The sequence below is a fragment of the Colobus angolensis genome, unplaced genomic scaffold, assembly GCF_000951035.1.
Source record: "Colobus angolensis palliatus isolate OR3802 unplaced genomic scaffold, Cang.pa_1.0 Scaffold50, whole genome shotgun sequence".
Classification (NCBI taxonomy): domain Eukaryota; kingdom Metazoa; phylum Chordata; class Mammalia; order Primates; family Cercopithecidae; genus Colobus; species Colobus angolensis.
Window position 1 is genome coordinate 3,223,360 of NW_012118488.1, and position 24,215 is coordinate 3,247,574.

A 24,215-nucleotide genomic window follows, 5' to 3' on the forward strand; every position below is an offset into this window, starting at 1 on the left:
GCTGGTCTCGAACTCCTGACCTCAGGTGATCCATCTGTCTCGGTCTCCCAAAGTGCTGGGATTACAGGCATGAGCCACCACACCCAGCCTCTGATATTTTCTATGTAGTTTATCTTTTTTAAACTGGTCACAATCTACTAACTTGATTCTAGAACCCATAGTTGGTAAAACACTTAGACACTCACTACCATCCCAGCTGGCCTTCTCCTAGCTCCAGCTTCTCTGAGACCTCCTTTACATTTCCATCTCTTTCTATGCCTAGTAGCGTAGGAAGAACCTCTCTTTCTCCTCACAGCAGTCTGAAAGCCTCTTCCAATGGTTTTATTCTGGTGAAGGGGCCCAGGGCATAGCACACTGTAGCCCCAAATTTCTGGGTTCAGGTGATCCTCCTGCCTCAGCCTCCTGAGCAGCTAGGACTACAGGTGCAGACCACTGTGTCCTGTGTAAGCCTATAAGTTACAAAATACATAGTCTTTTTTTTGTTTTTTTTTTTGAGACAGGATCTCACTCCAATGCCCAGGCTGGAGTGTAGTGATATGATCACAGCTCACTGCAGCCTTGACCACCTGGGTTCAAGCGACCCTCCCACCTCAGCCTCCCAAGTAGCTGGGACCACAGGCATGTGCCACCACATCCGGCTAATTTTTGTATTTTTTGTAGAGATAGGATTTTGCCATGTTGCCCAGGCTGGTCTTGAGCTCCTGGGCTTAAGTGATCTGCCAGCCCTGGCCTCCGAAAGTGCTGGGATTGCGAGTGTGAGCCACTGCACCTGGCCCACACATAGTCTTTTAACACCTATCATGCTCTTGGTGCTAGAAATACAAAATTTAAAAAAGGCTTAGCTGGGCGCAGTGGCTCACGCCTGTTATCCCAGCTCTTTGGGAGGCCAAGGTCGATGGATCACTTGAGGTCAGGAGTTTGAGAACAGCCTGGCCAACATGGTGAAACCCCATCACTATTAAAAATACAAAAATTAGCTGGGTGTGGTGGTGCATGCCTATAATCCCAGCTACTCAGGAGGCTGAGGCAGGAGAATTGCTTGAACCCGGGAGGCGGACGTTGCAGTGAGCTGAGGTCATGCCACGGCACTCCAGCCTGGGCGACAGAGTGAGACTATCTCAACAAACAAACAAACAAACAAAAAGACCTGCTCCATGCCCTCAAGGAGTTTGAAATCTTGACCAACAAATCAAAGACTAAAGTACAGTGTAAAATGAAAAGCAAGGCTCAGGAGTATATGTGGATGAAATGTAAGTGAAATACAGGTGTAGGTAAGGTATAAAAAGAAATCCAGACGAAAGCTCAGAATAGCATGGGAGTGCTACCATTTGTGTAAAAAGGGGAGAACATTTATATGGCTTGTGTGTGCATAAAATATCTCTGCAAGGCTGCACGAGAAACTGGAACATTGATTTCTCCAGGAATGAAACCAGAGAGAGAAAAGGAGGGAGAGACTGTTCACTGTACCCTTTTACACCTCTTGAATTTTGAACTCCCTAATTTTTCATTACTTCTTCATTCAGTCACAAAGTCTCTAGGGACTCAAGAAGCCAGAGAAAGCTTAAAGTGATGTTTAAACCTAGTTGTGACTTACTATCCGGATTAGCTAGATGAAGAAGCGGCAGCAGGCGGGGGGATGTTTCAAGCCCTGCATAAACTGGTCAAGGAAGAAAAGAAGCTCCATATTGATGCGTGGAGCCCAGGGGGCCAGGATAGGGGTTGGGGGTGAGTAGGAGGCAGAGCTGAGGCCCCAGAGGTATAAGGGCCCCTCATGTGGAAGGGCCTTGGTGGCTTTAGTGCCCAGGAGTCTAGATTTGGTCTCACAGGAGGTGGAGAGTGAAGAAGGGGCTTAAGCAAGGGAGCTGCAGAGAACCCACTAGCAGCCGAGGGCAGAGTGGGCTGCAGCCGGGCTAGGAAGGTGGGGAGTTTCGCAGGAGACTGTGGAATCATCAGGGTAAAAGGTGACCAAGCTTTAACTGAGGACCAGGCAGAGGCAGTAAAGCGATAAACAGATGAACATGTGAGAGCTTTAGAGGGTGGCTCCATCAGGAATTAGCTTGCTTAGGAATTAGTGTGATTAAATGGGCTGCCGGTGGGGGGGAGCAGGGGAGCGGCAAGGCCGTTCGTACATGGTTCTTCTTCCTTCTCTCTCCTCTCCCGGCTTCCCTGGTCCCTGTTTCCTCAGTTCTGTTGCTGCAGGCGATGAGTCCCCCACCTCTCCCATTTCCGTGGTCTGGTAGAGAATAAGAAAATCAGAGGGGCTAAGGGGACGATGAGTAACTACTCCAAAGTCACCTCCCTGCCCCTCTCCTACCCCAGCTTCTGTCAGAAATGAGGGAGGAGGGAGAGGAGGGCAGGGAGCAAGATATTTTTGGTGCTTAATTCAAACCCTGCCTGCAACTCTGCCCCTGCATGAATATCCTACCTCTTCCACAGACCAGGGCCTCTGTCTCCCTACACAGGACCAGCCATAGAATGTGTGGAGCCCAGTGTAAAATGAAAATGTGTAGGTCTTGTTAAAAAATTATTAAGAATTTCAAGATGAGGACAGCAGAGTGTTAAATCTAGCATGCGCCCTTCTAAGCAGGAGACCCTGTGTGACAGTAGAGGTCGAATGCCTATAAAGCTGGTTCTGTCCCCAGGCCTCAAGGTCAAGTAGGGAATTGTGTGTGGGCGGCGGGGGCGGTGGTGTTCGGAGGCAAGAGGCTGTGACTTACTTTTCCAGAGGTACTAAGGTCATGGTGGGGTAATCCCTGTCCCCACCTCACTCCTTGCTGGCTTCATGGGTAAGATCCAGAAGGCACAAGGGTGGGTGGGGTGGGGCTGTCTAACCTACTAAGAAGGATTTCTAGCTGCTGCCAGCTCCAGGAGCTGAGGCCACATTAGCCAGTCCGCTGTTCCCCCTCCCCGCCTTGTAAGGCCGAGGAATCCCATCCTGGGAGTCTCTGGTGCAGTGTGGAAGGAGGGTGATACAGAACTGGAAACTTGAGAATGATTCAGTTCCATGTTACTTGACCAGGAAATCAAGGCGTCCAAGAGCATTCCCTTTCGCTTACTCCCTTTTCCTGGCTTGGCATCCTTTTACTGCTCAGGACCATTGGAATCTCAATTATGTGGTTTCTGCCAACAACCTCACACGTCTGACCCTCTGTGCTTGGTCTTCTTCACACTCCTCTTTACCCACCCCAGCCTGAGTTTCTGGAGTTCCTCCAAACTCTATTCTTGACCCTCCTTCTCTCAATCCACACAGTCCTCTTGGTCAATCTCACCCACTTTTGTTGTATCAGCTACTACCTCTCAGTGATCCTCAACAGGTGTGCAAAGGGAGGAGGAGAAGCCTATGGAGTCACGTGGGATCACCTGGTGGGGAGGGCTTTTCAACTGGTGACACCACCATTCACCTAGTCATCCACAGAGGAAACCAGAAGTCATCCTTGATAATTTCTTCTCCATCCTTCCAACATTCAATCAATCTCTAGGTCCTGAAAATTCTACTTCTTCACCACCTCTCCAGTTCATCTCCTCTCCATTTTTACCCTTCCTCCCCAATTCAGTTCCTAATCACTTCGGGTGGCTGGATCAGAGTGATTCTCCTTTCTGTGGAAACTGACGTTCTGAGGGTAGCCCTGAAAGTCAGCAGAGAAAGGAATTTCTTCCTCTCTGATTCTTGGGAAGCAATTAAGGTTTGATTCAGATGATCAAGATCTTGGAGTATAAGTGAATTGAAGACAAGGAGATCTGGGGATCTGGGGAGAGCTTTGTGGCTGGACCTCTTTGGGTGAACCTGGAAACTGAAAATCCATGTCACAAACAGGTTTACCAGAAGGCTCCCTGCAAAAGAGACTTTTCACAAGCCATAGACAGGGACCAAGGGGCTGTCTAGAGCTCATGAAACAAAGCAGACAGAGAAGCAGGAATAGAGGCTATGCCTGGGTAGAACAGCATGGACTTCTCTTCATCAAGGCCAATGTAGCTCCATTACTGCCCAATGAGCTGGCAACGGTGAAACCCTGAGCCCCTCATATAGTACCAGACCTCAAGGCAACCATCCAGTTCTCTGGTGGCAGGTCAATGGAAGGGACACAGAATTGTCCTCACTGGAATAGGCACTTATTCAGGAATTGAGTTTGCATTCCCTGCCAACACCACCATCTACGGACTCGTGGGATGTCTTCTAGGCAGCTATGGTGTCCTAGACCAGGCTAGCTCCAACCAAGAAGCTCTTCCCAGCAAAAGAAGTAAGGCATTAAATGCAATGTGGGTCCTGTAACAGAAAAATGGCATTAGTGAAAAAGCTAGGAAAATCCAAATAAAGTCTGGAGTTCAGCTAACAGTGTTACACAAATGCTAATTTTTAATTTTAAAAGTACCATGGTTATGAAGATGTTAACATTAGGGGAACCTGGGTTAAGGGAACGCTCAGTACTAACTTGGCAACTCCTCTGTAAATCTAAAATTCTTCAAAATAAAACTACCAAAGAAACAAAAAGAAATAAGGTTGGGGCTAATGTCAACAGGATTTGCTGATCTCACCACGTGTCTGTTATCTAGAAGCAAGTGGCTTTACAGAGTGATAGGCTGTTCTAGCAAAGACCCAGGGTGGTACCAGGTAGGTGGACACCACTCTGCAAAGACTAAGTGGTGTCAGAAAGGTTGCTGGCTGTGCTGTGAATGAAACCAGAAACAACTTACAGTGTTTTCCCTTCATGGCTAAAAAACTCAAGGATCTCTAGGCTAGAGGAGGGAAAGGAAGGCTCAGATAGCATCAATGACCCACTCTCAGAATGATCATTCTTGTCCTCCTAATCAACAGTGTGAAGGTCTGGGCACGCAAGAAAGGAATGCTACCCACTGGGCGCAGTGGCGCACACCTGTAATCCCAGCACTTTGGGAGGCCAAGGCAGTCAGATCACCTGAAGTCGGGAGTTCGAGACCAGCCTGACCAACATGGAGAAACCCCATCTCTACTAAAAATACAAAATTAGCCGGGCATGGTGGTGCATGCCTGTTATCCCAACTACTTGGGAAGACTGAGGCAGGAGAATCACTTGAACCCGGGAGGTGGAGGTTGCAGTGAGCCAAGATCAGGCCATTGTACACCAGCCTGGGCAACAAGAGCAAAACTCTGTCTCAGAAAAAAAGAAGAAAAAAAGAAAAAGAAAGAAACAAGGAAGGAAGGAAGGAAAGAAAAAGAGAGAGAAAGAAAGCAAGAGAAAGAAAGAAAGAGAATGAAAGAAAGAAAGAGAAAGAGAAAGAGAGAGAAGGAGGGAGGGAAGGAAGGAAGCCACAGGGCACAATGTCATAATCCCTTTATAAGCTGAGATTTCTACCCTGCCATTTGAGGCTCCCTATGGCATTAGGAAGAGACAGAAAAGGGGGTCAGAGTGTCAGGCTGATGACTGACCCTGAGACTCAGGGAGTTCTGTGATTGTTACCATACCCTGTGGTGGCCAGAAAAGGTACAGGAGGAACAAGAGAACACCTGGGGCACATTGTGCCCTGTGGAATGGTGGGCTGAAGAAACTGCTACTGTAATCAGAGTCCCACCAAGGGTTCAAGAGCCTCAGGAATAGAGATTAGAGTTGCCGCTCTGGATCCAGAACCCCAACCAGTGAGAGCCTGCCTGAAGACAGGAGAATAAGGACTGGGCAGGTGGAAGAAGGAAGCTGTAGCCACATGGCCGATGGCCACATGACTGGCGCTCCCATCTTTTTTCCCTTCCTTACTGTTGGAGCCCTGTGGAATATTTACCTTTCCCTGTTTTTTTGAAGGAAGAATTACTGTCTTTAATGTTTTCTCTTTCTCATTCCTCATCTTTTCCTTCTCTTGAGCAGACTGTATGGAGAGTGGTTGAATTGACACCAGCTTGCAGAATGGTGAGATGGAGTCAGGATGGAATTGGGAATTAGAGATCCTGGATTTTGACCACAGAGGCCCTGTGACCTCACCCTTGGTATCTGGGCTGTGACCAGCTGGGGAAGGGAGGCTGCAGCTGTAGTATGTAGGATGACTATTAGATTAGGTTTATTTTCAGAGACTTGCTTTCATTTCTGTCTAGTAAACCCTACAAGCCAGAAACTTGGATGCCATCCTTGACAACTCATTCTCCTTCACTCATAACTCAAAGAAATGTCAAGATCTGAAAACTTATTTCCCAAAGAACTCATCAACTTACCTACTGCCCCCAAGACACTGCCACTGCCCTAATTCAGGTCTTCCTCACCTCACCTCTGATGGAAAAATCACCTCTTTAACTGCCTCTCTGCCTTCACTCTTTCCCTGTTCAATCTTGTCAAAAGCAAATTTCCAGCCAAGCTTGGTAGCTCACGCCTATAATCTCAGCACTTTGGGAGACCGAGGCAGGAGGATTGCTTGAGGCCAGGAGTTCAAGATCAGCCTGTGCAATATAGTGAGACCCTGTCCCTACAAAAAAATTTAAAAAGTAGCCAAACGTGGTGGCACACACCTGTAGTCCCAGCTACTTGGGAGGCTGGGGTGGGAGGATTGCTTGAACCCAGGAGGCAGAAGCTGCAGTGAGCCATGATTGTGCCCCTGCACTCCAACCTGAGCAATACAGCAAGACTTTGTCACCCTCCCTACCAGAAAAGCAAATTTCCTTCTAACATTACCAAGTCACTCCCAGCAAATAAGTTTGTTTAGTTCAGCAAGCCAGACCCCACGAGTCACCTCCAAGCCCTCTCTAGCACAGATCCTAAGAATCTAGACCTCTTGACGTTCCCACTCCAACCTGATTGGTGCTCCCATTCAAACCATGGTCCTTTCTCATATCATGCCTCTGTTTATACTGGCCCACCAGAAGTGCCATCCATCCACCTATTGACAACTTAACCCTTTAGAACTCAGCTCGAGATATCACCTCCTTCTAAAGGCCTTTCCTGTCTTTCTTCCAAGGACTCAACACACCCCTTCAGCAAGATTAGGTAGCCCTCCTATGGGATTCCATCATATCCCTTGCAGACCTCTCTGATGTTGCACTGAGCTCATTGTATCACGAGTGCTGGTTTGTCTGCAGCTCCTTTAGTCCTTTCCGTGCCAGCAAGGCCCAGGAATTGGTCTGATCCATCACTACATTCCCAGTCCTTTGCAGGATCCAGCCTCCCTTCTGCTAACTAGAATCTGCTTAAATACCTTCCTAGGCTTCCTATTGCCCTTAGGATGAAGAACAAAGTTCCTAACTGAGTTCACCGAAAGGTCCTTCAAAACTTGACCCCAATCTCCTTCTCTAGCCTCATGCTTTTCCAGCCCCCATTCTGCGCCCCTCGACGACATTTACATTGACATTGCTCATTGCCCTGAATGTCTTTCTGCTGTGTGTTCCTACACGGCCCTTGACTCTCCCCATTGTAGCGTTTATGGACTTAATTGTAAATTGTTTCATGTCTTCTCCACTAAATTCCATGAAAATAGGAGCCATGTTCGTCTTGCTTACTCTTCCATCCATAGTGCACAGCACTAATAGACTACTCGACAATATTAAATAAATCATGAAATCATAACTTCACAAACTCCTGTTGTCATCAGGCCATCTGGGGTGATCTAAATGACTAGGAACAGGATCACAGGGTAGGATATGATATGGGGGGACAGGACCGCCCCAACCCTGGCCCCCAGCCCAAACTAATCTGGTGTGGAAATGCTTTTTTCCTAGGAAGAGAGTGGAGGGAAAAGACGGAGGGGTTCTAAGGTGGTGTAAATGCTTCCTAAGGACTGCCCTCTGGGGTCTCGTGGTATCGCAGACTCCTCACACCCCACCACCCCTGGGGCCAACCACTTGGCCAGCCACACTGTCCTCAGAGTGTTCCCAGCAAAGTCAGCAGAGACCCAGCAGATGGAGGAAATAATGGGAGAAAAGAGTGGAAAGTGGGGGTGGGGAATGGGTTCACAATGCATTTGTTCAGGGATCTTTACTCATTCTGTGATGAAGAGAAGGTGACACTTCATTGGCTCACTGGGGGTCTAGGAGACTTGGGCTCGGCTGAAGAGGGACAGATACTCAGGGCAGGGCTCCGTGCCATCAGCTTATCAGACAGCCGCCTTTCTCTTTGAAGGGATTCTTGTCCTCAGGGATCCCTTTGAGAAAAGGGTCGTTTCCTGCTTGGGCCTCCACATACTCCTTGATTTCCTTTCCCGCTTTGGAAATCTGTGAGAACACAAAAAATGTTTTAGGTCCTTGTTACTTTCTCTGGATCCATGATTTGGTCAGTGCTGGAAAAACAGGCTTCTGGGCAGGGCAGAGACAGAGGCCAAAGAGGAGAAAGACACAGGGGACAGACAGGTGTTTGGGGGTGTGAGTTCCTTGATCTGACCCACAACACTGACCCTGACCTTCATGGGCTGCTTGGCCAGAGCCAGCCCAGACACAGGGCTGGACACGCTGAGCTCTCCAAGGCCCTGAGGCTCTCTCTTGTGCTGAGGGAGGCTGGTACCTTCACAGAGTCAACCCCAGCCTTTCTCTGCATCCTACGCCATCCCAGAGGTACCTCCTGCTGCTTCTGCGGCCCTGGAACAGTCCCACCACCCTTTCTGGTCACTTCCTCCTTCCCGGGGCTCATCAGGAACAGGAAGGGAAGAGCAGGGATGGGGCGAGGAGGCTCACCGGAATTCTTGTGTTTTTCACTTCCTTCTTTAGCTGCTCCACCTCCATCTTCAACAGATCCTTCTCGCTGAGATCCTGGGCCATCCTGCCCTAGACAGACCTGATCCTGGAAAGGATTCAGCAGCCAGGATCATAAATCTCATCAGCTCTTCCAGCTCCCTTCACACCTCAACTTCTAGCATCTCCCCTGCCATATCCCTCAGTTCAGGCCCCTCATCATTCAACAGATAATCACTCCATCCTTGCACGCCCTGCCTCTTCAAGAGTCTGGGCTCAGGAGGGGAGGAAGCTCCCAGTCTGATGGGAAAGGGACAATTTTTGCCTTTGGATAGACTGTCTACAAAGGAAATCTGGCTTGTCTGTCTACAGAGCCATCTGTCTGTCTGTCTACAGAGGAAACAGAGAAGAAAGAAGAAGGAGCTTCTTTCGGAGAGGAAGATCTGGGAAGCAATATTATTGTTTCATATAGTGACTCAGAGTTTTCCTCTTTCTCTCCAAGTCCAGCAAGGGAGAGTATACAATAATGTTCAAGAGAAGAGGGTCTTGGCCAGGCATGGTGGCTCACCCCTATAATCCCAGCGCTTTGAGAGGCCGAGGTGGCAGGATCGCTTGAGCCCAGGAGTTAAAGATCAGCCTGGCCAACATGGCGAAACCTCATCTCTACAAAAGATAGAAAAATTAGCCAGGGTTGGTGGTGAGTGCCTGTAATCCCAGCTACTCAGAAGGCTGAGGTACGAGAATCTCTTGAACCCAGGAGGCAAAGGTTGCAGTGAGCTGAGATCATGCCACTGCACTCCAGCCTGGGTGACACAGTGCAACTGTCTCAAAAAATAAAAAAAGATCCCAGGTGCAGTGGCTCGTGCCTGTAATCCCAGCACTTTGGGGGGCCAAGACAGGCGGATCATCTGAGGTCGAAGGTTTGAGACCAGCCTCGCCAACATGGTGAAACCCCATCTCTACTAAAAACACAACAAACAGGCAGGCGTGGTGGTGGGCACCTGCAATCCCAGCTACTCAGGAGGCTGAGGCAGGAGAATTGCTTGAACCCAGAAGATGGAGGTTGCAGTGAGCCAAGATGACACCACTGCACTCCAGCTTAGGCAACAAGAGTGAGACTCTGTCTCAAAAAAAAAAAAAAAAAAAAAAAAGAGAGACAAGGGGGTCTGGAGCTTGCCAGACTCCAACTCTGATCCCAGCTCTGCTGCTTTCTTACTGCTTCCTTAGTGTGGCCTTAGGGAAGTCACTCAACCTCTTTGAGTATTAGTTTCCCCAGCTGCAGATGGGTATTAAAAAAACCTACCACATGCAGTTATTGTGGGTACTAAGAAAATCATGTCTACAAAATATTATAATATACTACCTGGCACATAATGAACACTTAATACACTTATTATCACTAATAATGCTATTGTTATTATTATCACTGCAGGGTTATCAGGAAGGCCTGCCTGGTGCCTAGCCCCAGTAATACTAAGAGTAGATCCCAGCCCAGTGCAACCTCAGCACCTCTCACCTGCCACAGAAGAGCACGCTTTCCAAGTCACTTGTCCTGGACTTAGGTAAGATAGTGTTTGAGCCTCCTAGTTCTTCATCAGCTGAAAATCTTCAGATAAAGCAGATGGCCTGGAAACCAAAATCTCTGATGCCTAAGCTGATCATAGGCTCAAAGTTCTAAGCCCATCACCCGCCTGAGCCTTCAAGCTCTCACTGCCGCAGAGCAGAGAGACAGACATTCTCCCCACAAAAACAAACTTGAAAACAGAAGCCACCTTTTCACCACCTTGCCCCTGTGTTAGCCTCACTCTTTTGGTGACCTCACTAGCTTAGAGCCTGCAGCACTTCTATTTCCCCACCTCCACATTGCAGCCCCACCTACCCCCCTTTGCTTGCTTTCTCCTCCTTCCCTTCCCACCTCTGAGCATGCTCTGAGGCTGTCCTTCCTCCTGCGGCAGTCCTAGACCAGCCCCTAACCTCCCTAAGCAAGGTGCCTTGTGCACCCATTGGATCCCCACTATTTCACCTTACAAAGTTCTGCTAGCTCACTCTTCATCCACTCATTCAATAAATATGTACTTGCTCACCATGCTGTGCCACTCAGTACTTGGGGCATGGCCACCTCTAATGCCTCTGTTCAAGCTTCTTTGCTGCCACACCTCCCTCTGAGTCCTGAATGTGGGTTCCTGAGCACAGGACCCACATCCTGTTTTTTTCCTTGCTCTCCCCCCAGGACCACCCAAGGGCTATGCCATTTAACAGACATTGAGCTCCTGCTCTGGCTGACACCCATCCAATGACAAGGGACCCGCTGAAGGAGCAAAAGTTAAGGGACCAATATGGTCGGTGGGAGGTCCTCTTATTCTCCTGTCTCTAGGATGACAGGCTTGGTGGTAGGAGGGGCAGAGAGGAGGCCCGCGGTCCATCCTAACTTCCCTGCTCCAGGACCCAGTCCAACTCTCAGCTGGGAGCTCAAAGAGTTTGAAATCAGGACAGGATCCTGGAGGTCGCCTGGTCCAACTGTCCTGTTAATGCATGAACTACAGCCCATACCTCCTAGGCAGGCTCAGTGCTCTGTCCACCGCTGCTTCCTAAAATCAATAAGTTGATCTGGAATTTGAACCTGGTGCTTCTCAAATCCAAGTCCTTCCTGTTGTCTAATCTGAGTTCCTCACATTACACTGGGTCAATTTCATCTTGTCCTGCCTTCATCAGCACAGAGCATGTAGGGCAGATCTTCATCACACGCAACCCTTCGCAGGCTTGCTAACACCCCTCTGGGACCTCTCTGGTCGTGTCTTCCCGGTGTCCAACCCTGACCCCTCTTGCTGCCATATCGGCTGTTTTCTATTTTTGCTGTGCTGCCGTCCCACAGTCCTCTCCGATATGACCAGTCTCCATATCCTATCCACCCTCCACTCCCCTGTCCCTTGGTGACTCATCCCCGAGCTTCCCAAGGAAGCCCCCACCCTCTGCCCTTTCCTCCCGCCTTCCATGAGTGGAAAATCCACCTCCACCCCCTATAGCAGGCCAGCCCCCTTCCTCCCCAGTCTCCCACCCCATCCCCCCACCGACCAGTTTCCTCTCCAGGACCAGGGAGCAATCACAGCTGCCCCGACCTTGGCTTCCTCTGCTGGGTGGGATTGGGGGCTGGGCCCCCAAATGGGCCCCTGGCTTCCCCCTTCCTCTGGGCAGGGGACAGAGAGGCACAGGCTCGGGGAGCAGGACTGACTTCCTCTTGTCCCGGAATGAGCATGCCTGCCCTTTGCAAGCAGGTTTGGGTCTCACACAGAGGAAACCAAAAGCAGTAAGAGGGAGGGAAGGCAGAGCAACCAATCAAGGGCAGGGTGAGACTCAAAACGAGCGGGCTCCCTGGGGAGCCAGACAGAGGCTGGGGGTGATGGCGGAGCTACAGCAGCTGCAGGAGTTTGAGATCCCCACGGGCCGGGAGGCTCTGAGGGGCAACCACAGTGCCCTGCTGCGGGTTGCTGACTACTGCGAGGACAACTATGTGCAGGTAGGTAGAGCGGGCGGAGGACTCACACCCCAGCCCCCAGAAGGGGGACCCTGAGCCCAGCCCCAAGCGGGGCCCTGGGAGCCATCCTGACAGTGCTTGTCTTGGGCCTTGGCTGAGAAATCCTCCCACTCCAGACTTCAGCTTCATCCCAGACCCCAATACTTAACCCTGACCCTATACTACCCAAGCCCCCACTGTGCCCTTTCTGTCTCGCCTCAGAGATGTCTGGGACAGACAGTGCGATTCCATCCTATTCTCAGGCGTCACTGCAGGTTCATCCTTCTGAGTCCCCCCAGGTCCATCCAGAGACCCAAAGCCTCTGTCCTCACACAGATGCTAGCAATCATTCTATTTCCAGGCCGGCTCTGGGTGAGGCTTCAGAAGAACTTCCCAACCAGCACAGTGAACCTGAGATGGATCCTGAGTTTGGGAAAGGAGAGTGGGGATAAGGCAGAGTAGGCTGGGCTAAAGAGAGGGGATCTCATGCAGAGGGAGGGGGATGGCCCACATGACTGCTGGGAGCAGGCTACTAGCAAAAGATAGGGAGGTGGCATTGTAGAACAGTTTTTAAATTGTATGGTTGTCCTGGGGCTGAGAGCATAGATTCCTGGATTCAGGGAGGAGAGGCAAGGCAACTTAGCCATGATGGAAATCACTTCTGTTATTTCATTAATCTGTACAACTACCTTGTGAGACACGTATTATAATTCCTATTTTATACATGTGGAAACAGTAGTTCAGGGAGGTGAGGTGACTTGTCCAAGGCCGCACCGCTCCAAACAGCAGAGCCAGGCATTCCTTTATTTTTGCTCTTGTTGCCCAGGCTGGAGTGCAATGGCTCGATCTCGACTCACTACAACCTCCGCCTTCTGGGTTCAAGAGATTCTCCTGCCTCAGCCTCCTGAGTAGCTGGAATTACAGGCATGCACCACCATGCCTGGCTGATTTTATATTTTTAGTAGAGACAGGGTTTTGCCATGTTGGTCAGGCTGGTCTTGAACTCCTGACACCTCAGGTGATCCACCCGCCTCGGCTTCCCAAAGTTCTGGGATTACAGGAGTGAGCCACCATGCCCGGCTAGTTTTTTTGTTTTGTTTTGTTTTGTTTTTGAGACAGGGTCTCCTCTGTCGCTCAGGCTGGAGTGCTGTGGCTTGATTGTAGCTCACATAGCTTCACTGCAGTCTTGAACTCCTAGGCTCAAGCAATCCTCCCACCTCAGCCTTCTGAGTAGCTGGGACTACAGGCTCATGCCACCATGCCTGGCTAAGTTTTTTTTATTTTGTTTTGTCTCGATATGTAGCCCAGGCTGATCTTGAACTCCTGGCCTCAAGTGATCTGCCCACCTTGGCCTCCCAAAGTTCTGGGATTACAGGCGTAAGCCACCCCATTTGGGCTTACCTGACTCCTGACGCCAAGCCCTTTCCTCTCCATCTTTCTGCCTCCCTACATGCTATGTGACTTTACGACAGTTTATTTGCACTCTCTGTACCCGGTTTCCTCTGCTCCCTGAAGAGCTGCAGGCTAACCTTGTTATCCCTTGGGCAAAACTTTATTTTTCTAACCTGTACTAATCGAACTATGAGAACAGGCATAGAGACCTCGTAGCATAGTAAGAATGTTGAAAAAAGAAATAAATGAGGAACAAGGGCTCATGGGAAATGGCAGATTAAGAGAGTCAGTGATGACAGCAGTTGAAACGCTCTGGACCCTTCCTTTGGGCCAGGCATGTTACCAGCGTGGCCTCCCTTCATCCTCATCTGAAGCCCAGTGAGGCGAGTCCCATTCTTACTTCACAATGAGGAAGCTGAGGTTTGGAAAGGTTAAGTCACTTTCTCAGAGGTCTCCTAGCTAGTGTCAGAGCCTGAATTCAAACCCAGAAATCTGATTCCAGAGCCCACTCCCTATGCCACTAACTGAAAATGCTTCTCTGGGTATCATTTCGGTCTGTGTAGATGTTGAATGACCACCTGCAGATGAGACAGAATGAGGCTTGCAAACCAGCACATTCTCCTAGCACAGAAAGGCATGTCCCCTCTATGGACAAGGATCCAAGCAGTCCTTTCCATTCCTTCCATAACTTCTGCACACCTCAAAGAGCTTCTGCAGGGCTCTCATTTGCACACAGTGTTCACACACAATTTGGGGTCACAAAGACCTAAGTCCAGTTTCCAGCTCTGCCACCTACCAACTATAGGAACTGTGGCAAGTTCCTCCTCTGATTCTCGTGCCTGCCTTCAGGGGTGGTTCCATGGGCTCAATATAAAAATGTATCAAAGCATTTAGCCTAGTGCCAGCCCCTTCAGAAGAGCAGGCTAAATGGCAGCTCTTACCATGACTATCATCATCATTATCATTCCTTGGAAGGATGGATAATAAGAATCAGTTCTAGGGAGGAGAAGCTGTCCTTGCAAAAATAGGTGGGGTGTGAGAAACCTTGACCCAACTTGGAATCCTTGGATTCCTGCTTCTTTCATGCAGAACAATAACTACTAGAACACACAACCTCTTACCTTTCCTGGCCTTTCTGAGGATCTTTGTCTAGGCAAATGCCCAGGAAGGTTCTGGATCTCAGAACTGCTGTTACCTAAGGTCTGATTCCCCTACCCTCCATCCCCATCTGCAGCACCTCTCTCCCCACACCACCCAGATGCTAAGAAACCCATGGGGAATTAGGGAAGGCAGACCAGGGTCACCTGCAGAGTTCTCCGCCAGGGTTGACTGACTTTACAGACAGGGTAATTTGCATGATGAACAAGCACTCAGCCGCAGAGATGGATCTCAGATGCTTGTCCCCACAGACCTAACTTTGGGCCAGGAGCAAAGCCAGGGGTCAGTAGGTGTTCAGGCTCCAGGTGCCCAGAGCTGGGCCCAAGCAGACACTTTTCCTGTTTGGGCCAACAATTCCACATGTCAATTTGGGGAGGAAACTGTACAGGAGAAGGCAGGCAAGCTAAGAAATCTGGGTGGAGATGGAGGAGTAGTCACTGCTCAGTTCTGGGCCTGTTTCCTCATTTGGTAAAGGAAGGTCCTGAACTAAATCAAGACCGCTATCCTGTCTGGTTTTAATATCCTGGGTTGATTTCTTTGCCTTTTCAAGATTCTTGGTGACATATGCTGAGGAGATGTAAGTTTTGTTGCATACGCTGATGAGATGTAAATAAACATGCAAATGAGCATCTCTTTCCTGCTGTTGGAAAAGAAAGACAGGGAGGAGAGAGCCACCGCATGGGCTTCTGGGGAGGTTCTAGCTCAGGCTCCATCAGAGGCTCCCAGGTGTCTCTCAGACCTTGCTCTGAGAGTTTGTAGGTCTGCTCTCCATTGACAGGCCCTGAGGGGCACCTGAGGGCTCAAGCAAGGGGACCCCAGTGTGTACCCTTGCCTGTTGGCCCACTGGCCCTACCCCAGATTCACCCTGGACTTGCCCCCTACCTGCGTTAGAAAGGTACAGGCTAGAGTATGGCAACTCCATGACCCAACAAGAGATGAGGAAGCTGCCTGGGGAACCAAAAGACCAGAGAAGTTTTGCCCTAGCCCCCACTGCCTGATCTGGGACCAAAAAAAATTTCTTGGCCGGGCACGGTGGCTCACGCCTATAATCCCAGCACTTTGGGAGGCCAAGGTGGGCAGATCACCTGAGGTTGGGAGTTTGAGATTAGCCTGAACAACATGGAGAAACCCCATCTCTACCAAAAATACAAAAAATTAGCTGGGTGTGGTGGTGCATGCCTGTAATCCCAGCTACTCGCGAGGCTGAGGCAGGAGAATCGCTTGAACCTGGGAGGCGGAGGTTGCAGTGAGCTGAGATCGTGCCATTACACTCCAGCCTGGGCAACAAGAGCGAAACTCCATCTCAAAAAACAAACGAACAAACAAAAAAACTTCTTGCCTTCAGCCAGTGCCTGCTTACCCCTCCTGCATTGACTGGCAGTGTGACCCTGGCCAGTGCCTGGCACAGTGCCTAGAATACAATGACAATGTGCCCAGAGAATGTTTGGGATCCCATTCGACCTGCTGATTAACTCACAAGTGCATATTTATGAAGAATCTTCTGCGTGTTGGGTGTGATTCCATGACGGGGTATGGGATGAAACAGACAAGCTCCCTGTTCTCATGACACTTCCATTTAAGGGAGGGTGGGTAATGAAAAAAAAATACATAGATAATGTTTGATAGTGCTAAATGCCATGAAGAAAAGAGAACAAGGTAAATATGATAAAGAGGCAGTGAAGGCGTGGGCTGAGGGAAACCTTAGTGTGGTGAAGGAAGGTGTCTCTGGGAAACTGAGGCCTGCTAATAAGGATTCTGAAAATAAGTACAGCATGTGTCAAGGCCCCGAGGCAGAAACAGTTCAGCTTGTTCAGGAACAGAAACCCAATGGCCAATGTGGCTGGAGGGGAGAGGGGGAGTGATGAAGAGAAAGGCAGGAGCCAGACCTGGAGGGGCTATACATAGGCCACAGTTGGAAGCTTGAATTTTATCCTCAGGGTATTAGAAAGCTATTAGAGGGAATGAATGAATAAAGTCCCTCTGTTCTGGGCCTCAGTTTCCTTATTTGAGTTCCCAAACACCAATCTGCAGACTGGAGCTAAACAAAGAGTCACATGGAAAGCTTTTTTTTGGTTTGTTTTTGAGACAGGGTCTCATTCTGTCACCCAGGCTGGAGAGAAGTGATGTGATTTTGGCTCACTGCAACCTCCGCCTCCTGGGTTCAAGTGATTCTTAGGCCTCAGCCTCCTGAGTAGCTGGGATTACAGGCACGCACCACCATGCCTGGCTAATTTTTGTATTTTTAGTAGAGACGAGGTTTTGCCATTGTAGCCAGGCTGGTCTCGAACTCACGACCTCAAGTGATTTGCCTGCCTGGGCCTCCCAAAGTAGTGGGATTATAGGCGTGAGCCACTGCGCCTGACGTGGTTTGTTGTGTTTAAGAATGTCGGCTGGGCGTGGTGGCTCACGCCTGTAATCCCAGCACTTTGGGAGGCCGAGGCGGGCAAATCACCTGAGGTCGAGAATTTGAGACCACCAGCCTGATCAACATGGAGAAACCCTGTCTCTACTTAAAAAAAAATACAAAATAAGCCGAGCATGGTGGTGCATGCCTACAATCCCAACTACTTGGGTGGCTGAGGCAGGAGAATCATTTGAACCCGGAAGGTGGAGGTTGCGGTGAGCCGAGATCACACCACTGCACTCCAGCCTGGGCAACAAGAGCGAAACTCTGTCTCAGAAAAAAAAAAAAATAGAATGTCTGCTCTAGCCAGTGTTGCCTTCCTCTTTCCTTTCTACTATTCACCCCCACTCCAACCCCTAAAAGGACAGCCTGTTACTGAAGTCTTCAGGAGGGTCGTACCATCATCTGTACTGAGTCCTCAGCTTGACTATTTGAGAATGGGTATCTTTCCCTCCCTTTGCATCTGTTCCCCAAGGCTGCAGATTCACTTTTTTAAAGTGAATTTAAAGTGATGTTGTAGCTAGTCCCTCTTGCTACAACATAATTCTGCTGAGAGCCACCTCAAACACCTAAGGGTTGCAGCTCTGTCCCAATCCAGCGCCTATTTTCCCTAAATCCTCTCCCTTCCCACCCCAGCCAGCCAAGGACCCAGTGGAAGATGCTGGCCCTTAGGCCAGGGCTGTGTGTATTTCAGGCCACAGACAAGAGGAAGGCGCTGGAGGAGACCATGGCCTTCACTACCCAGGCACTGGCCAGTGTGGCCTACCAGGTGGGCAACCTGGCCGGGCACACACTGCGCATGTTGGACCTGCAGGGGGCCGCCCTGCGGCAGGTGGAAGCCCGTGTAAGCACGCTGGGCCAGGTAAGGGGCGTGGGGCGTGGGAAGGCATCTTGCGTCAGGCCTCAACTCTTCAGCCCGACTCAGACATTTTCTACGTCAAAAGTTCCTTCCTGCTTTCCCCCATGTCCAAATGCCCAACTCTACAGCAGAAGGTTGGCACTTTCCAAGCTTTTTGGACCTCCTTATCTCTGTGGCTATGCTACAAATTCCCCAAAGGCAGAGCTTTTTCTTTCTTGGAATTCTATCCTGGACATTAGAAAGTGGTATCTACCAATCAGAGCAGCGGCATATACGGGAAAGAAGCAAATGAACCCTGTTTGCATCTAAATACAAGCAGTGCCTTAATAAATATCCTAGACCCAGGGTGCTAGCTTGACAAGGTCATCTTCAGCCCTGGAAGCACTGCCAACACCATACAGTATACACCCTCCACCCCGCCACAGTGTTCTAGCGCACACACCCTCCTTCCTTCCTGGATCCTTGACCGAGGAATTGCCCCATAAAGCACATGCACAGACCCAGCCACACATTCAGCCTGGCCTGTGCATCACCAACATGTTCAGTGGGTGGGGTGTGTCTTTTCCTCTCCCCCTGCAGACCAGAGTTCCCACCCTTTTGAACTGCAGGCTTTCTCCACGGAACATTCTGAGAGGAAGTCAATTCACTTATTTGTCCCCCAAAGCTGATCAAGCCACCTCCATGTTCTCCCGCTCTGCTCCCAAGCCAGCCCAGTGCTTGTCTCTTCCCGGCATCCCCAGGGATGTTGTGTTTTCTCTTTTCCTCCTGTTCCTGCTCAGCTAATAATAACCCTTACTCTCTTTCCACCAGGAAGTTGCTCCAAAGTGGCTTCATCCTTTCCTGCCACTTTTCCCAATTGCTATGTAGCCTGGTGGGGGAGCGGGGGGAGGGGAAGGGCCTTCTTTTTCTAGACCTCTTTGCCTCCCATGGTCCCTACCCCCAGCCCAGAGTCTCTATCTTCTTCCTCCTTAGGGGGAAGGGCAGTGTACAGAGACCACCCCTCTCTGTCACCTTGAACCCTGTCATGCAGATGGTGAACATGCACATGGAGAAGGTGGCCCGAAGGGAGATCGGCACCTTAGCCACTGTCCAGCGGCTGCCCCCGGGCCAGAAGGTCATTGCCCCAGAGAGCCTACCCCCTCTCACGCCCTACTGCAGGAGACCCCTCAACTTTGGCTGCCTGGACGACATTGGCCATGGGATCAAGGTAGAGAGAGGGACCCTCTTCTTTCCCTCCAACCCACCCTCTCGTGCCTTGTGGCCCCTTTCCCTCCAGACCCCCAGTTCTCCTGCACATTTTGTCCCAACTTGCCACTCCTTTCTTTCCCCGCTCCCTGAAGCCACCACTCTGAGTTCTTCTCCCTCTCCCTAGATTTTGTAATCCCTCCCTCCAAAACTGGTCTGTACCATCCTCAGAGGATCTGCTGAGTGTGAGATCCTGAGCACCCCTCGCCCCCCCGCCCCGCCCCTGTGGGCACCGGGCATGTGGGAAGGGGAAGAGGGGGAAGGGAGGATGTCAGGGTGTGCATGAGAATGGCTCCCAGCCACATGAGAACAGCAACTTCCTCTGTCTGGGGGTTTGAGATCACTGCACTGAGCAGTCACCCCACAGCTGCTTTGGTGAGAAGAAGCGGGGATGCAGCCACACAAAGGGGACTTGGTGAAGAGAGGGGAGCATGGCGCTGGCGTCTTCTCAGCCCATGTCCTTCTGCGAGGTTGGAGAGGGCACGCACTCACACCCGTCCTGTCTTCAATTCCTGTCTCCACACCTTGACATTTCTGTATTGAAATGAACCCCTTGATATCCTGAACTTATCAGCCCCCCTTAAAGGGGAAACTATACTCTCCCCTTCAACCACCAGGCCTCCTCCCCACCAGTAAGGTCTCTGTTGTCCAACTTATATTCTTTGTTTTTGAGATGGAGTTTCACTCTTGTCCAGGTTGGATTGCAATGGCACGATCTTGGCTCACTGCAACCTCCACCTCCTGGATTCAAGTGATTCTCCTGCCTCAGCCTCCTGAGTAACTGGGATTACAGGTGCCCGCCACCATGCCCGGCTAATTTTTTTTTTTTTTTGTATTTTTAGTAGAGATGGAGTTTCTCCATGTTGGCCAGGTTGGTTTTGAACTCCTGAACTCAGGTGATCTGCTTGCCTCAGCCACCCAAAGTGCTGGGATTACAGGCGTGAACCACCGCTCCCAGCCCAATTTACATTCTTTGTGCTTCAGCTCAAATCCCTTTCGTCTTGCCCCTGGTGAAGCCTATGAGGTAACACTGTCCCCACCCCTTGGGGAAGTCCCATTGGTAACAGCAGTTCCCTCTTTCATGTGGGTGTGCGCCCTGTCATTTGTGCATCCCCTCTAAGTGGCCTGGGTCCTGCTCCTCTCTGCCCTAACTCCCCAAAGCCAATTCCACAAATCTTCGAAAATGACAAGTGGGACACTTCTAAGTGTGATGTGTCCTCTCCTTTCCCCACCGCCTCCTCAGCCCAATCAAAGTTAGGGACCACTAAGCCAGGGCCTCAGCTTCCTGGGCTCTGAGATGGTCTGGAGGAGGGACAGGGGTGCTGGGCCCACTCAACCCGCTGTGGCTGTGCAGAGGAAGTGGCCGTCGGCTTTGGTAGAATTGAGTCCCAGAACCCAGGCAATGACAAGGGGGTAGGGTGGGGGAAGTGTAGGAGAGGGGCCTGAGAAGTGGAAGTGGGAACTGGCTATGCTGGGCAGGGCTCTCCCTCCCGGTTCTCGTCCGCCCCTCCTCCATTTCCTCTTGGGGATGAGGGCGGGGAGCGGCCTCTCACCCCAAATGTCAGCCCTACCTCCTGCTCCCTCGCAGGACCTCAGCACGCAGCTGTCAAGGACAGGCACCCTGTCTCGAAAGAGCATCAAGGTCCCTGCCACACCCGCCTCCGCCACGTTGGGGTGAGACCTCGCCGCGACGCCAACTAGCCTAGCCCTACCCCGTGCGACCCTGAAACTCTCCTCCCCAAGCCTCGCCACCCACCCCTGGCGCCCGGGTGCTCAGTCCGTCATGCTGGATGCCTGGCGCCAAACCTCCCCCTCGGCCACCTGCCTTTCCTGCTCACACCCGACCCCTGCTGGCCAGAAGCCTTCCTCCTTCCTCCTAATACCTACTCCCCGCCCCCCGCCAGGAGACCACCCCGGATTCCCGAGCCAGTGCACCTCCCGGTTGTGCCCGACGGCAGACTCTCCGCCGCCTCCTCCGCCTCTTCCCTGGCCTCGGCAGGGTGAGACCTACAAGCCCGCGTGGGAGGGTGAGGGGTGGTAGGTGGCTTTCGAGAGGGGCCTCCTGCCAGTGGTCATAGTGACTCCTGGGCTTGAAAGGACCCAGTTAGTCCTGGGTCACACGTGCAGAGCTGGGTTCAGGATTGGAGGGGTGGGGCCAGCTGGGGATGCTGCATTAGGAAAGGCGTGTCGCCAACCGGGCCGAGCCCCGCTTTCTCTGGTGTTCAGCAGCGCCGAAGGTGTCGGTGGGGCCTCCATGCCCAAGGGGCAGGCAGCACCTCCAGCCCCACCTCTCCCCAACTCCTTGGACCCACCTCCTCCACCAGCAACCGTCGAGGTGTTCCAGCGGCCTCCCCCGCTAGAGGAGTTGTCCCCACCCCCACTGGGTAAGGAGCTCCGCCCCCTTCTCCTTCCCAACGGTGGGGTCGCTTTTCCGCCTCCTGCCACTCCCCAGCCCACCTCTCTTGGATCTGCCCCGGCCAGCCTCAGTGAATGCCTCCTCCATGGAGCGCAGCACGGGAGCGAAAGGAGGCGGAAGAAGTTAACTAACATAACTTAGCGCCTGCTGTATACGAGACCCTGTGTTCGAAGCTTCTCATCCATTTTCTTATTTAAACTTAATCCTGGCCGGGCGCAATGGCTCATGCCTGTAAACCCAGCACTTTGGGAGGCCGAGGCGGGCAGATTACCAGAGATCGGGAGTTCGAGACCAGCCTGACCAAAATGGAGAAACCTGGGCTCTACTAAAAATTAGCCAGGCGTGATGGCACATGCGTGTAATTCCAGCTACTTGGGAGGCAGAGGCAGGAGAATCACTTGAACCCGGTAGGCAGAGGTTGCGGTGAGTGGAGATCCGGCCATTGCACTCCAGCCTGGGCAACAAGAGTGAAACTCTGTCTCAAAAATAATAATAATAAACTTAATCCTAAGGGCCAGACGGGGTGGCTAACGGCCGTAATTCCAGCACTTTGGGGGGCTGTGGAGGGTAGATCACTTGAGGTCAAGAGTTTGAGACCAACCTGGCCAACACGGCTAAAAATACAAAAATTAGCCTGGCTGGTGGCGCATGCCTGTAATTCCAGCTACTCAGGAGGCTGAGGCAGGAGGATCACTTGAACCCAGGAGGCAGAGGCTGCAGTGAGCTGAGATCACCCCACTGCACTCCAATCTGGGTGACAGAGCGAGATTCCCTCCCAATAAAATAAAATAAAACAAAACAAAATAAACTTAATCATGAGAGGGTCTTTAGCACTCTTCCTTAATAGATGAAGCCACTGAAGCTGAGGTTCAGTGACTTGCCCAAGAGCCACCCAGCTAATAAGAGGTAGAGTCTGACTGTCCTCTACTGCTGGATCTTTCAGGGTTTACTGAGCACTTACTATGTGCTAGCAGCACTGTGGGAAGACCAGGACAGGAGAGGGCTGGAGGAAGATTGCATGAGCTGGGTGCATTCTTTTTATTTTCTTTTCTTTTGAGATGGAGTCTCACTCTGTCATCCAGGTTGGATAGAGTGCATTGGCAAGATCTCAGCTCACTGCAACCTCCACCTCCTCGGTTAAGCCATCCTTCTGCCTCAGTCTCCTGAGTAGTTGGAATTACAGGCATGTGCCACTACGTCCAGCTAATTTTTGTATTTTTAGTAGAGACGGGGTTTCACATGTTGGCCAGGCTGGTCTCGAACTCCTGACCTCAGGTGATCTGCCCACCCTGGCCTCCCAACACGCCTGGCTGAGATGGGTGGATTCTGGGGCCCAGCTCTCGAGCAGATCCCTGACACGCTGAAGGAGCTTCCTGTGCCACACTTACAGACTTTCTGCTTTTCCCCCAAGAAGAAGAGCTGCCCCTGCCACTGGACCTGCCTCCTCCTCCACCTCTGGATGGAGATGAATTGGGGCTGCCTCCACCCCCACCAGGCTTTGGGCCTGATGAGCCCAGCTGGGTGCCTGCCTCATACTTGGAGAAAGGTACCTGACTTCTGGGACTGAGGGGCACCAGATCCCACTTCCCAGCTTCTGCCTCTGTTGCCCTGACCCCCATTCTTCTCCCTCTGCAAAGGTGTGAATCTATCCCCCGGGCTCCCCACACAATTTTTCTGACGAACTGAGTTCAGAACAGAACTGGGGAGAGGGCAGCTGGCTTGGTATTAAATATTAACTAAGCTGGGGAGGGGTCCTGAAGGCTTGGAAGCCCCTCAAGATGGTCTCTAGAGTCTAGTACTTGAGACCCTGCATCCCCATGGTGGTGGGGGTGAGGGGGGAGAGAGCAAGAGGCATATCTCACAGCACCCTCTTCTCTTGCCCTGCAGTGGTGACACTGTACCCATACACCGGCCAGAAGGACAATGAGCTCTCCTTCTCTGAGGGCACTGTCATCTGTGTCACTCGCCGCTACTCCGATGGCTGGTGCGAGGGCATCAGCTCAGAGGGGACCGGATTCTTCCCCGGGAACTATGTGGAGCCCAGCTGCTGACAGCCCAGGGCTCTCTGGGCAGCTGATGTCTGCACTGAGTGGGTTTCATGAGCCCCAGGCCAAAACCAGCTCCAGTCACGGCTGGACTGGGTCTGCCCAGCTCTTGGGCTCCCTCCTCCCATCGTGGAGGCAAGGGGTCCTGGGGAGAGAGAACTTACCCAGAGGCCTGTTGCAGATGGGGAAGAGCTGGAAACCAAGAAGTTTGTCAACAGAGGTCCCCTACTCCATGCAGGGCAGAGTCTCCTGCTGCAAGTCCCAACTTTGAATAAAATGGATGACGTCCTGTGACTGCCCCATGGAGATAAGGGGCCAGGAGGGATTGAAAGGCATCCCAATTCTAAGGCTGCTGCTAATTACAGCCCCCAACCTTCAACCCACCAGCTGCCCCAGAAGCAGCATCTTCCCATTCCCTCAGTACCCACAAAGTGCAGCCCACACTGGACCCCAGACATCCCTCTGCAGCCATTGACTGCAACTTGTTCTTTTGCCCATTGCTGGCTGTGTGTGTGATGTGTTCATATGTGGCTGGGCACTTGCCCAAGAGTGGGAACCATCTCCCTGACTT

The 24,215-nt window shown here is 51.4% G+C and overlaps 2 protein-coding genes across 6 annotated transcripts; one reads left to right on the forward strand and one right to left on the reverse strand.

Moving 5' to 3' along the window:
* Positions 1 to 7,511: 7,511 nt before the first annotated feature.
* On the reverse strand, positions 7,512 to 11,861 carry GNGT2 (guanine nucleotide binding protein (G protein), gamma transducing activity polypeptide 2). 4 transcript variants are annotated; one of them, XM_011959903.1, is made up of 4 exons: positions 11,731 to 11,861; positions 10,131 to 10,240; positions 8,618 to 8,723; positions 7,512 to 8,161 (listed from the first exon to the last, which is right to left on the reverse strand). In XM_011959903.1, the coding sequence occupies exons 3-4, from the start codon at positions 8,699 to 8,701 to the stop codon at positions 8,036 to 8,038; spliced, it is 210 nt and encodes a 69-aa protein (XP_011815293.1). In that variant the 5' UTR covers positions 8,702 to 8,723; positions 10,131 to 10,240; positions 11,731 to 11,861; the 3' UTR covers positions 7,512 to 8,035. The 4 variants fall into 4 exon arrangements, with proteins under 4 accessions (XP_011815293.1, XP_011815294.1, XP_011815291.1 ...); XM_011959904.1 differs by lacking the exon at positions 11,731 to 11,861 and adding an exon at positions 10,638 to 10,683; XM_011959901.1 differs by lacking the exon at positions 11,731 to 11,861 and adding an exon at positions 10,530 to 10,683.
* On the forward strand, positions 11,514 to 24,144 carry ABI3 (ABI family, member 3). 2 transcript variants are annotated; one of them, XM_011959898.1, is made up of 8 exons: positions 11,514 to 12,128; positions 17,774 to 17,941; positions 18,969 to 19,145; positions 20,772 to 20,857; positions 21,088 to 21,183; positions 21,410 to 21,567; positions 23,011 to 23,145; positions 23,487 to 24,144. In XM_011959898.1, exons 1-8 carry the CDS (start codon positions 12,012 to 12,014, stop codon positions 23,648 to 23,650), a joined length of 1,101 nt encoding a protein of 366 aa, XP_011815288.1. In that variant the 5' UTR covers positions 11,514 to 12,011; the 3' UTR covers positions 23,651 to 24,144. The 2 variants fall into 2 exon arrangements, with proteins under 2 accessions (XP_011815288.1, XP_011815290.1); XM_011959900.1 differs by having other exon boundaries at positions 17,774 to 17,923.
* The last annotated feature ends 71 nt before the right edge of the window (positions 24,145 to 24,215 follow it).